Below are 13,523 nucleotides of genomic sequence, written 5' to 3'. Positions count from 1 at the left end.
AAAAATAACAAGATAAATAGTGCAAGCGATTCTGCCCACCATTCCAGAGTGAGCGTGAGATGGGAGACGTGAATCTGCTGTTCCCTCAGTCAGTCTCAGTACCCACGTGCGTCTCATAATATGAGCATCTAGCCATGCTAAGTGTGATTCTAGTGTTTAAAGATATGTATTTTTCGTACAACATGGCCCCTAAACGCAAGCCAACTACTTCATCTGGTGCTCAACCGAAGAAACAGTGATCTGTTCCAACGCTGGAGGAAAAACTGGCTGTGTTGGACTTATTCAGAGACGGTATGTCGGTCTCCAATGTGACACGTAAATGTGGCCACAACGAATCTAGCATCCGTGCCATCAAGATTCAAGAGAGAGAAATTCGTCCAGCTGTTGCATCAAGTGCTCCAATAACTACTAAGGTGACAAGCCAGGTGAGTGATAAGACTTTGGTGAAGACTGAAAAGGCATTAAACTTATGGCTGGAAGACATGAACCGTAAACATGTGCCTATCGATGGCAACACGTTGCAAGAAAAGCCTCTACGCGCTATTCAAATCTTCCACCGAACAGGGTCATTTTGACTATACGCGATTTTCGCCTTATGGGCTGACTTTAGAACCTAACCCCCATGTAAGATGCGACTCCACTGTACTTCTTTTAATAGATGTGAAGTGCCAAAGTGGGGTGTGTGGCATAAAAAAAAAAATCAAAATAAATTTTGATTAAGGAGAAGTTACTTCCCATCGGCAGTATGTTGGTTGGCCATGATCTAGCACCAATGCTGTGTGCTGCCATGTGCATGTGTGAGGAAGTAAGTGTCTGGGTCTCAACTGTGATCTGTGGTCCAGGAACCGCAAGTGCTGTGAAGATGGTACACTTGGCATTTTGGTGAAGGGGGCATCTTGTTTTGCTCAGTCATCAGCTGCTCTGCCTAGCAGCTGTTGATGAGCTCCAGGTAGTACATACGAATGGCCCTACTGGATCAGACCAATGGTCCATCTAGACCAGTACCCTGTCTCTGACAGTGGGTAGTGCCAGATGCTTCTAGCCATTGGAAGTTTAGGGACTCCCACAGCACAGAGTTGCATACCTCACTATTTTGACTAATAGCCATCGATGGACCTATCCTCCATGAACCTATCTAATTCTTTTTTGAACAGTTATAGTTTTGGCTTTCACAACATCCCATGACAATGAGTTCCACAGGTTGACTGTGAATTGTGTTTAGAAGTATTTATTTTGTTTGTTTTAAACCTGCTGCCTATTCATTTCATTTGGTGACCCCTAGTTCTTGTGTTATGTGAAGGTTAAATAACACTTCCTATTCACTTTCTCCACATTATTCATGATTTTACAGAGCTCTATCATATCCCTCCTTAGTCATGTTAGTAGTATGAAGTTCTCCTTATTAGAAAGGGGAGGTATCCTAGAAGATTTCAAGTCTCCTTCAAAAGGCAGAGAGAGTAGCATCCTAAAAGTACTTTTCCTTCTATGGCCTTCCAGAAGGTCCACTGATTGGCTCATCACATTACTGTTCATCTCCAACATATAATTTAACAATAATTTTTCCTTTAACTTTGTTAATTGAATCCATTTTCCAGAAAACACCTTGTTTCTGGGTGGGGAGGGAAAGACATGAGAGGAGAGAGTAGGAGTGAATGAAACAAACGTAGAAGAGACTCGTCATTGAAAATAAAGTTGGCTCTATTCCTATCTTACCTTTGCAAGTCTTGCCCTCTTGATGAGATCATTGAGTTTCCGCACAGCTGCCTTCTGTGGGAGACTCTGAATGTCTCGGAAGAGATCCTGGGCTTCCACCTCAAAAAGCTTGCGGTTCTCTGTGTTTTGAAGAGGCTGGGCCCAAAAAGAACCAATGTAGACTCGCAACACCTCTGGAGTGTTAATCACCTTTCCCAGGGACCACATGAGTGCACCATAGACTCTCATCAACTGCTGGGTGTCCACCTGGTCAGCCTTGTTCAGCACCACTCGAATCTTGTCATCCTGGCCTCGGAATGATTTAATAGCCTCCGAGAACTCATCGGAAATATCCAGTTTATGGGCATCAAAGAGGAGGATGATGCGGTCAACCCGCTCAGCAAACCACTGGAGGACCTGGCAGAAGTCATAGCCTGAAGAGAGAGAATACCATTGGATGTCACTAAATTGATAATTCTTTATTAAGGATGGTTTAAAGGACCAGCTTATAACCCAGCAGTAGCAGTTTAAACTCACTTCCTAACCCTAGTGTCTCAGTCCTTAGACTGGCAGCAGACTGCGTACACTCTAGGAATGAAGGACTGCACTGTAACGCTGCACAGCCCACTAACCAGCCCAAGTCACAAGAATTTTACCCATTCCAATGGTAGCTTTAATGACAGGGTGGGTTGCAGTGAAGAAAAACGAGTGGTGATCTTTAAGACTATCTGGGACACAAAACAAAAGGAAGTTTAAAGCAAAAACTATTTTAAAAGTCTGCTTGCACAGTTTACAACTCCTGTTGATGGCCTCGCAACAACCCAACTCACTGTCATATTACAAACAGTACTTCAGGAACTCCTCCAGGAATGACACACACAGTCTAGAGAATCATAGAATATCAGGGTTGGAAGGGACCTCAGAAGGTCATCTAGTCCAACCCCCTGCTCGAAGCAGGACCAAGTCCCAGTTAAATCATCCCAGCCAGAGCTTTGTCAAGCCTGACCTTAAAAACCTCTAAGGAAGGAGATTCTACCACCTCCCTAGGTAACGCATTCCAGTGTTTCACCACCCTCTTAGTGAAAAAGTTTTTCCTAATATCCAATCTAAACCTCCCCCACTGCAACTTGAGACCATTACTCCTCGTTCTGTCATCTGCTACCATTGAGAACAGTCTAGAGCCATCCTCTTTGGAACCCCCTTTCAGGTAGTTGAAAGCAGCTATCAAATCCCCCCTCATTCTTCTCTTCTGTAGACTAAACAATCCCAGCTCCCTCAGCCTCTCCTCATAAGTCATGTGTTCTAGACCCCTAATCATTTTTGTTGCCCTTCGCTGGACTCTCTCCAATTTATCCACATCCTTCTTGTAGTGTGGGGCCCAAAACTGGACACAGTACTCCAGATGAGGCCTCACCAATGTCGAATAGAGGGGAACGATCACGTCCCTCGATCTGCTCGCTATGCCCCTACTTATACATCCCAAAATGCCATTGGCCTTTTTGGCAACAAGGGCACACTGTTGACTCATATCCAGCTTCTCGTCCACTGTCACCCCTAGGTCCTTTTCCGCAGAACTGCTGCCTAGCCATTCGGTCCCTAGTCTGTAGCGGTGCATTGGATTCTTCCGTCCTAAGTGCAGGACCCTGCACTTATCCTTATTGAACCTCATCAGATTTCTTTTGGCCCAATCCTCCAATTTGTCTAGGTCCCTCTGTATCCTATCCCTCCCCTCCAGCGTATCTACCACTCCTCCCAGTTTAGTATCATCCGCAAATTTGCTGAGAGTGCAATCCACACCATCCTCCAGATCATTTATGAAGATATTGAACAAAACCGGCCCCAGGACCGACCCCTGGGCACTCCACTTGACACCGGCTGCCAACTAGACATGGAGCCATTGATCACTACCCGTTGAGCCCGACATCTAGCCAACTTTCTACCCACCTTATAGTGCATTCATCCAGCCCATACTTCCTTAACTTGCTGACAAGAATACTGTGGGAGACCGTGTCAAAAGCTTTGCTAAAGTCAAGAAACAATACGTCCACTGCTTTCCCTTCATCCACAGAACCAGTAATCTCATCATAAAAGGTGATTAGATTAGTCAGGCATGACCTTCCCTTGGTGAATCCATGCTGGCTGTTCCTGATCACTTTCCTCTCATGCAAGTGCTTCAGGATTGATTCTTTGAGGACCTGCTCCATGATTTTTCCAGGGACTGAGGTGAGGCTGACTGGCCTGTAGTTCCCAGGATCCTCCTTCTTCCCTTTTTTAAAGATTGGCAGGAGTAATCAATTTGTGAAATGGCACTGAGTTTGGTCTGAGTGACCCATCTTACTTCAATGAGGAACAGGTGAACTGGAAGCCAGTTTTCCATCCCTGTCCATCCTCTAAAATGAAAAATTACTCCGAAGGACAGTCAGAATTCAAGGAGAGTGGTGAGGAAACCTGAACAGAATCCAGAATTCAGCACCCAACAGCATTCACCTTTAATCATTGGCAATGTAGGAAGCTCACCATTAAACTCTAATTTTACACCTTCAGACATTTTACAATATTGAATGCTTCTTTTACATTTACTTATGAATACAGTCATCATCCAAGCATTACGTATCCCTTCTGCATAGATAAGCAAAAGGTCCTTATCTTTTACTCTGTATTATTGTTCCCTGTTCTCCATATTACTAATTTCTTATCTCAACGAAGCAAGTAACACAAAGAGGGAAGAGAATACCCATTCTAAAATCATTTCATTCTCCCTGAAATAATGCCTGCTTAGTCAAGATAATTCACATCCACATCATAGCTGAAGCTGTTTGCCAGCTGTTAAAAACTTAAAAAAAAAAAAAAAAATCACAAGAAAAATAAGTTTACTGAATCATTAGCAGCTATGCTTCCAAGATGCCTGCTGTGAGCAGTAAACCCTCCAATGCCTTCCAATAAGAAATTGGCTAGAGGCAGTATCCGGGAACTCAAAGATATACATTAAAACATTTCTGTGCCAAATTCTGCCATAAAGACATAGCAGTTGCACCAGTGGGCAGAGGTGGCCTTAAGTCTTTTATTTAAACCATTAAATCCTTAAATTTTACAAGTACAGAGTATATGAAACCAAAAACTAGGAGCTCTAAGTTTTTTACTTAAAATCTTCCCAATTTTTGCCCTTAAGTCTAACTCCATTACAAATCCAGCACACTCATGCCAAATAAGATGGCAAGACAATGCTAAGAAATCTTTACTGAGCTCAAAGCAGATTCATGTCAGATTCATTAAACAGTTAAAAAAAATAAAATAAAAAAAGCAAATGCGACATCTCCCATAAAGCGGATTGCTTAGCAAGGAATACAAAATCCAATCCCTTTCCTGGTTACTCAGTCTCTTTTTTCTTACGTTTTTTCTTAAGAGTAGTCAGTTCAGGAGGAGCAGAACAAAAGCCAATGGAAAAAAAGAACACGAACAAGACAAATCCAGAAGATAATTCTTGTTACCCCAAGGTATAACATTTAATCCAAAAAGATTTGATTACTTATCAGTATTCTTTATAAAAAATATAGAAATAATAGTAAAAAGTGAGGAAAAAGCCAACACACAAACCACTTCAAACTGCAACATGAATTTCCTGTCTGAAGGATAAAATTAGGATGGGGGAGGGAGAACCACTCCTGCGTTAGGCAGAATGCCAAACTACCCAAAATATGAACTATATATCACCTACCCTAATCTGAAACATGTAGCAGCTTGGTTTGGATTTTTATTAGTTTGGAAGAAAAACATTATTAAGTTGTGCATTTCAATCCAAACATGATGCAAACCAGTGAATTTAAAATAGCCATTTTTAATAAAATTTAAGTTTTGCAAAGTTGACTAAGTGAACCAAGCCCTGTTAAAAGATTGGTTGAAAATTTTCCATCAAAACTGTTTTTCAACAGAAAACTGAGTACTGAACTAAATGAACATTGGTGGAAAGTGTTTCTTTCCCTAGAAAACGTCAGCTTTGAGGTTTTGGTGAAAAAACATTTCACCTTTCAGTTTTTCAATGAAAATAATTTTCATTTTCTGTGGAAAATAAACCCATTTTCTGACCATCTCTAGCCGTTATACAACTTTGGTATAACCATACTAGAAATCTCAGCCATGGTTAAACATTTCAGCCAAATATTTCTAGCACTTTTTTTTTTTTAATCTCTTGTTTCACGGAGGCCAAATTAACTATCTTGCTTTATGTGAATTATTGTAGTATGGCCACAAACAGCACTTGCTCCAGCCATTGTCACAATGTGCAGGTGCAGCACACATCCCGTAATTCAATTACAGTCTGTCTTTAACCAGTTCCTCAGAAACTCCACATCTAATCAGATACTTTTGTGTGACATCCATTGTTTTGGGTCTTATAACCCTTCTCTTACCTTCCATTTCTAAGTTTAACACAGTTTCTTATATATTCTTCTGGTCTTCTTTTCACATGCTCAAACCATCTAAGCCTGGATTCCCTCAAATTTTCTATAATTGATACCACTTTCACACTTCCCCTAATTCATGTGTTCCAAACATGGTTCAATCTCGTAACTTACAGCATCTATTTTAACATTGTCATTTCCACTGTATTCAAGATCTGCTCCTGTCTCTTCCTCAGTGACCAGCATTCAGTCAAACAAAAGTGCTGGCCTAATCACCATCTTGTAGCTCTGACTTTTTAATGTGAGAGACATTCTCCTATTGCAGATCACTCCCCTCACTTCTCTCCGTTTAGTCCATGCCTTTCCTTTTCTACTTATAAGTTCGTCACTGAGTTCGCCATTATCCTGTACTATCAAACCTAGGTACTCGAACTTCTGTACCTATGGTAATGGCTGCCCTACTCGACTTACAGTTCTGTTATCTTCCTACAAGGTATCATCAACTAAACAGACCATATACTCTGTTTTTCTGCCAATTTTCATGACATTTCTTTCAAGTATACATCTCCATCTCTCTAAATCTTCTTGCACTTCCTCTTTATTCTCCCGCATGAGCACAACATCGTCTGCAAAAAACATGCGCCATGGTGCCACTCTTTGGATGTTTTCTGTAACTGCATTGAACACCAATGTAAACACAAAGGGATTTAGTGCTGAGCCTTGATGTACTCTGATTCTTACTAAAGACCGTTCAGTTTCTCCATTTGCCTTTCCAACTGTGCCTCCCACTTCATTTCATATTAATGTAAGCAGTTAACTGTTTATGTAATCCAGGAAGAACTGCTAAATGTGTTTTGTTGTAATTGAAATGGAAGCTTCTCCAGTGCCCCAGCTCCTTCCTTCCCTTCCACTTATTTTCTTTTCAGATCCTGTAGACAACAAACACAACATGTCTGAAATAGCTAGGAAAACATCACATCTTGTGTTACCACAGAACCGTCTCACCTGTGTTAAGGTGCCCACAGCATTCACACTTCCCCCCAGCATCACATGGCTATGTATTTACACATACTGCTGGAAATCTCCTGCAAGTCTAATGAAAGGCTAGATAGCATAATAAAGTTTATGGAATATCTTGCTTGTTCATAATGGTAGGACAATGGTGTTTTCAAATAAATCCAGCTTTGAAAAGTGCACAGAACCTAACCTTGAAAAGAGAAATGTAAACTTTTGTCCCTTTTCAAAGTTATCAGTTGCTCTAGCTTGGGTAACTGGTTGAATTTTCCAAAGCTTTTAATAGAGTATATGGGTAGGTAGTCATGCTGAGGGGCAGGCACCTGGGTGGGTTTATTAATATAGAAGAAAGCTTAATAGTTTCCATTTTAAATTATACAGTTTCTACACTGGATTTTAATCAGTCAACCACAGGATTAATTTTACTTTTTCTCAGTAAGTTAGTAATACTTGTCAAGTCTTTCTTGCAATTATGTTTGCACATGTAAACTGATAGTTAATAGTTAAACCATTCAACAATTGCTTCATAGAAAAAGCGTGAAACCTTTCACTCTACACCCTGAAAGCAAAGAATGGATTTCCTTCCCCACCACGCACACACACACACACAAAATATTACCAGAGAGGCAGACTGCTGCTCACCAAGTTGTCAGCAGGTGACCAAACTTTTCTTTCAGAAATGTCATTGAATCAATCAGGTGACTGCCAATGTGAGTGTCAATAATGATGGTAGTCGTATGGTGTGGACAGTGGATAGAGGGCTCAGACTAGCCATCAGATGGTACTAAATTTCACTTAGCAACCTGCACCAGTGCAATACTTCCCCATATAATTTATTTAGTACTTATGGGGAAAAAAATCCAGCTTTTACAAGAAAAAAAGGTTAAAAAAGGAAAAGCAGAAGGAGACTGAAAGTTAAAAAAAGTTATTGAAATATGAAATTTTGAAATAATGAGAAAAGCGACTCTTCCAAAGAAACAGCACTTTGGGCTGGGAGATTTCCTGTCACGCAAACAGAATGTGAACTACTAAATACAAGTAAGTCAGCAATCAGCTCAGAAACAAAAGGAAATGGAAGTTCCTATAGAAGATGAACTGGCATCTAATTTTAGTTTGAAGCAGTTGCTGAGATAAAATATCAGTATTATATTATTTAAGGTTTGGACTGAAATAAGAGAAATAAAACACGGTTAATTGGCTACCAGGGCAGTAATTAATTGGCTATATAAGAAATTGCTTCATTTGGCCTTAGCTAAGGTCCAATAAGTAGGAACGACATCACTTGTTTGTAAGGGGTATAAAAAAGTAAACACTGAAAGGGTCATTGCTAATACCTGTCTGAACAAGTTGGAGCCAACCAAAGTGGGTCTAAGCACACCTAGGTATCTTGATCAAATGGTTATAAATGTTTTGTTACTGTTTGGATATGGTAAATTGCTTATTATTTAGGCTTTTTAGGCCTGTTTAGAGCAACTGCATGAATACCATTCAGCCTCTGGATTTAATAGAGGAATTTATGGCTAAATTAGAGTTGTGGTAATACCCTGGATAAATTTTGGAAGGGTGCTAGGAAGTGGGTGGTTAAACTTGGGCCTGCATAGAATCATGGAAGTGTAGGATTAGAAGGGACCTCAGTACGTCATCTTAACCAGTCCCCTGGAATCAGGGTAGGACTTAGTTATGAAGGAATAAGAATATATCGTGCAGTGTAGATGCTGGAGCTCCAGGGTGAGACCCAGGATTCAAGAAGTTCTAACCAGGGATTACAAATGAGTGCAGACGCTCAAGCCCTAGGTTAACAAACCCAGGGTCTGCTAACTCGAATTCCGCTAAGCCTGGGCTTACATTGCAGTGAGTGCTTTCTGCTCAGATGCTATCAGCATGGGAAGGGCTTACTTTTGCTAGTGGAGAGGGTAACTCCTAATGGTTTTAAAATGCAACCTTTTTTACAAAGCCAGGGTCAAGCATAAAGCCACTCTCAGTAGCTTTAACTCTCACACAACTAGTGTACCAAATAAACTTTCACTAACTATTGGAGAGAAAAAATGTTAGACTCGTGCCCTGGGAGACTACAACTTAAATGTCATTGCCAGAGGCCAGTCTCCATTTTCTACAAGGTGTACTCTGTTTGTTAAGACATTTTAGATACAAGTTCATGAGTAATCTGGAATCTTAAATACCATTCACATTAGTACACATCTGATTTAGAAAATCATTCAACAAGTTTATACGGTTTAAAATGTGTTAAGTTAACCTTATTGTGAAAATAATTTATTGTTCATACTTCTCCTTCAAGAAGCAGCTTAGAGAGGCTTTGCACTGCACTGAATTACAGGTCTGTTCTCCACAAAACCCATTGTTTATATAAATGTTTGACAATACAATACTCAAAGTAGACCCAACAGCAGCTGTATTTGCACTGATTGAGCAGTCATTATGTCACACAGTGGGGCATGTATCTGAACATTCAGTACTTCAAATACATGTGTGTGAGCACAGTGTATTTGCACAACCATATGAGCATGTAAAAGGACTATTTACTCATTTGTACACACCTGAATTTGTTGGTGTGTGCATCTACACCAAAATCCCAATTCTTGATTCCTTGTTCGAAAGTAGATGATCTGCCAATCTTGGGGTGAATTTACATGGGAGGTTTGCTGTAGAACAAAGCCCTGTTCACACTACAACTAAACTGGCTAAAGCTAACTAGTGTTCAGCAGAGCCACATTCTAGCAAGACCGAAAAAATAGCTGACCTATGTAATGACACAAAATTAACATTTTCTGCACCTAGTTATTTAAAATTTAGGAACAGAAATCTATCTTCTCTGTCAGTGCCATGTGCACTAGAAACTATACTTCTATTTCTATGGTTATCAAATATTAGGCCACCCTCAAGAAATCACAATGTAATTCATATTATTAAGGAAGAGATAATTATTTTTAAATACACAAAGAGCTTTACATGTCGGAGTTCTTCCTTCTCTATGTTCAATGAACAGCAAAAGTACCTTAGAGCTGCCATTTACAACTGGCACTGTGGTCACATTTAATACACACACACAAAATCCATCTATGAGAGAACAGGGAGTGAAAATGCAGGATGTTCCAGTGACACTCAGTGTACTGATTTAGCAGATAAGTCAATAAAAGATATTACAATAGTTTTGAGACAATGCGTTACAGAATAGAGTATAAAACTTGTACAAACTTCTTGCTCATTTCCCTCTTTCAGAAACAGCTTTTTTCTACCATATTTAAGAATCATAAACCAGTGACGACATGGATGAAGATATTTACCAGAAACAAATCTGACTATTCACTGCCCAGAATGGCATATTAAGTCTACGTTTGGTCTTTGCAAAAATTTATTCTGTTTAGTTTTTGAGTTTGCTATTCTTATTTCACTTCTACAAAATATATAGCAGTAATATTTGCTAATCCTAGATTTCCAACATTTCAGCATCATTTAGACAGTGGACTGACACCTTACTTGTAGGAGGGTGTTTGTTTTTTTTGTTATTTAAGTAGTTTTGAAAAAGCAGACAGGTCTCCTACAAGCTGTATTAAAAAGCCATGGTCTAATTTTTTGTATAATTTTAGTTTGCTCCCTTTCAACTACAATGCATATATCATAATAAAATATCTGAAAATAACATTTGGGAGCTTGCAGTACTAGCCAGTATATGCTGATGAACAGACTTGTTGGCTTCATAGGAGTCAGAGATACCTCTTGTTAATGTAGACTATATTGTGTCAATATGGCTGAGAATCTCTGTCAGAACAGAGATGACAGGAACTTGGCAGGATGTAATATCAACAGTCCTCTACCATATTGACTTAGTAGTTCATCTCATAGCTACTATAAGATCTGCTTCCATGAAAAGAGGAACAACAAAGGACAGGTATTCATTCTCCATTTCCACTTTTTTTATTACTAATAATAGAAATTATTTTAAGTGAATTAGCTAGTTGAATTTACTAGTTATACTCTTCTTAGTACAATATAAATGTAAGTATGAAACACAAATAAACTACATTAAAATACCATAAGGCTGCAAAGGCAAACACTCAAAACTTAGGAAATGCCTGTGCAACTTTAATTCCGACCCCTTGTGCATATGCATTATGATGCAGTCTTTAATTACATGAACACATGCTACCTTTTCCACATGACATTTCTTAACTTTTGAGTGCTTAACTTTGCAACCTTAATATTCTTTTAATGTAAGTTTTTTGTATGTCATTTCTGAGGTTTTTAAAAAAGCAAACTGAAAAAACAAATTCCATCATGTGGCATCGTACTGACACGAACATGGGTCATGAGCAAAGTTGGAACCTTTAGTTTAATTGCGCAGACCTCTGACACTTGAGCTAGAAGTAGACTAGAGGGGGATAAGAAATTTTGCCAGGGCGTTTCATCTGTCCCAATCCTGTCTCTTCCCCACTCCTTGTACAAGTCCAGTTCTTCTTGCCTACCCAATCCCAGTTCCCACTGCTCAGGCTTCTCAGCCCAGTCCCAGTCTCCTCACCAGTCCAAGTTCTCCCCCTCCCACTCCCAACTCCTTGTCCCTAATCTTCCTACCCAGCCAGTCCCAGTTCCCCACTCCTGGCTCCTCATTTGATCGGTCTCTCCCCTCCCCACCCACTGGTTTCCACTCCTAGTCTCCCTCCCCACGCTCCTCAACCAATTTCAGTCCCCTCTGCACCCCAGCTCCTCACCAAACATATCTTCCCTCCTCTCATGCCTGTTCCACTCCACACTGGTTCCTAGTCCCAATCTTCTTGTCCAGTCAATCTCAGACTCCTTTCCTTTCCTGTCTCTCAATCCTAGTCTCTTTACCCAACTATACTTAGCCACTCTACATCCCGCAGTATCCCAGCTCCTTGCCATATCTCAGTGTTCTCTGCCTCCACTCTTCTGACTCCCGGCCCACACTCCTGTTTCCCCTCACCAGCTCCCAGTCCTTTCCTGACTCCCAATACCAGTCTCCTTGCACAACCACTCCTAAACTACCTTTCCCCACTGCTGCAGTGCACAATCCCTGCCTCTCCTCCCCCTGACTCGCAGTCTTCTTGCCCAACAAGCCCCAGTTTTTTCCCTACCTCCAGTCCCTGTCTCACCAGACTCCTTTTCGTAATCTACTCCTTTCCATCCCCTCCACATTCTAATCAGATGGCTTCTTCTTCCAAGCTGCCTGAGCACTGACAGGAGCGTCACTGAGACCACAGGGGAGACATACTTTCTGCTGTCAATGAATTATCTCCAGTGAATTATCTCCCCCCCACCCCACCCAGCCCACAGCAGCCATTACTGGTAAAGTCCGGTGTCACCCCTGGAGACCTGGGCTGGAGGGAATATGCTCAGTTGCTGTGTGGGAATGGTGCAAGTGCAATATAGTCAGTTCTAGGAGCTGTGAGGGGATGAAGCATGCTCAATCACTCTGCTGGGATGGTGAATGCTCAGTCTGGTCAGCACTAGGAGATGTAAGAGGCGTGAGAACAAAAATGTTCAGAGATATTAGTTGCTAAAAATTGATGAAGTCTCTATTGAGCATGTGCAAACTGAAATTTTTCAAAGGCTTATAACTTGGCCAAATTTAGGTGGAATTTTCATAGGGGCAGCAAAAGCCGTTTCACAGAGGCATCCCTGACACAAAAGGCAGCCTCCCTGCCAAATTTCAAGTGCCAGGTCCAAAACATGGGAGTGATAGAGCATTTCAGAGAAAAGCTCTCAAATTTTTAACATGGGCAAAGCAACCTATCTTTTCCTCGCTTTATTCTCCGAAATGGCTAAATCATTTGGCTGAAATTTTCCAAAATAACTCAGTCTGAGGTAGACATCAAGCATGGAAAATTCGAGCTTGTTTAGGTTAAGGCTTGGCAAAGTGGTAAGCAACTGAAAAATATGGTGACAAGTATCAGGGGAGTTGGTTAAAAGCAGATGGTGCTATCAGCCTCGCCTATAATTATAATCCACATATTTATAATTTACATTATTCACACTACTAAATGTAATCAATTTCTGGAACTACAACACTCATTTACTATTCTTCTGAAAATCCACCCAAATTTGGGCAAGTTATAAGCCTTTGAAAAATGTTGTGGTTTGCATGCTCAATAGAGATATCGTCAATTTTAGCAAATATTCAGTGTGATGTTAAACTACTTGAAGTTTCTTGTTGATTGTTTCTTTAGTTTTATATATCTTGAGGGATTGTGTTTGATGGACTCGGAAAATTAAACAAAATGTTTCTTTTTTTTTTTTTTAATTAAAGTGTTTTGGTGTATTTCAGCACAACAACAAAAGCCCCTGCACCACTCAACATGAATAGAACACTGATCCCAGTCTCTACAGCTAACCTCAAAACATTGATTGCAACAGACTTTGTAATATTTGTTCAGCATAGAGATGCAA

At 40.4% G+C, this 13,523-nt stretch overlaps 1 protein-coding gene across 1 annotated transcript in view; it reads right to left on the bottom strand.

Annotated features, from left to right (window-relative positions):
* EHD4 (EH domain containing 4) overlaps positions 1–13,523 on the bottom strand; it is a 56,457-nt gene that overhangs the window by 15,187 nt on the left and 27,747 nt on the right. The window contains exon 4 of the mRNA XM_037900428.2: positions 1,714–2,126. Coding sequence (XP_037756356.1) covers positions 1,714–2,126 — 413 coding nt within the window. The remainder of the gene's footprint in view (positions 1–1,713; positions 2,127–13,523) is intronic.

Source organism: Chelonia mydas, chromosome 6, assembly GCF_015237465.2.
Source record: "Chelonia mydas isolate rCheMyd1 chromosome 6, rCheMyd1.pri.v2, whole genome shotgun sequence".
NCBI classification, from domain to species: Eukaryota; Metazoa; Chordata; order Testudines; family Cheloniidae; genus Chelonia; species Chelonia mydas.
This window is presented reverse-complemented; position numbering and strand designations above follow the sequence as displayed.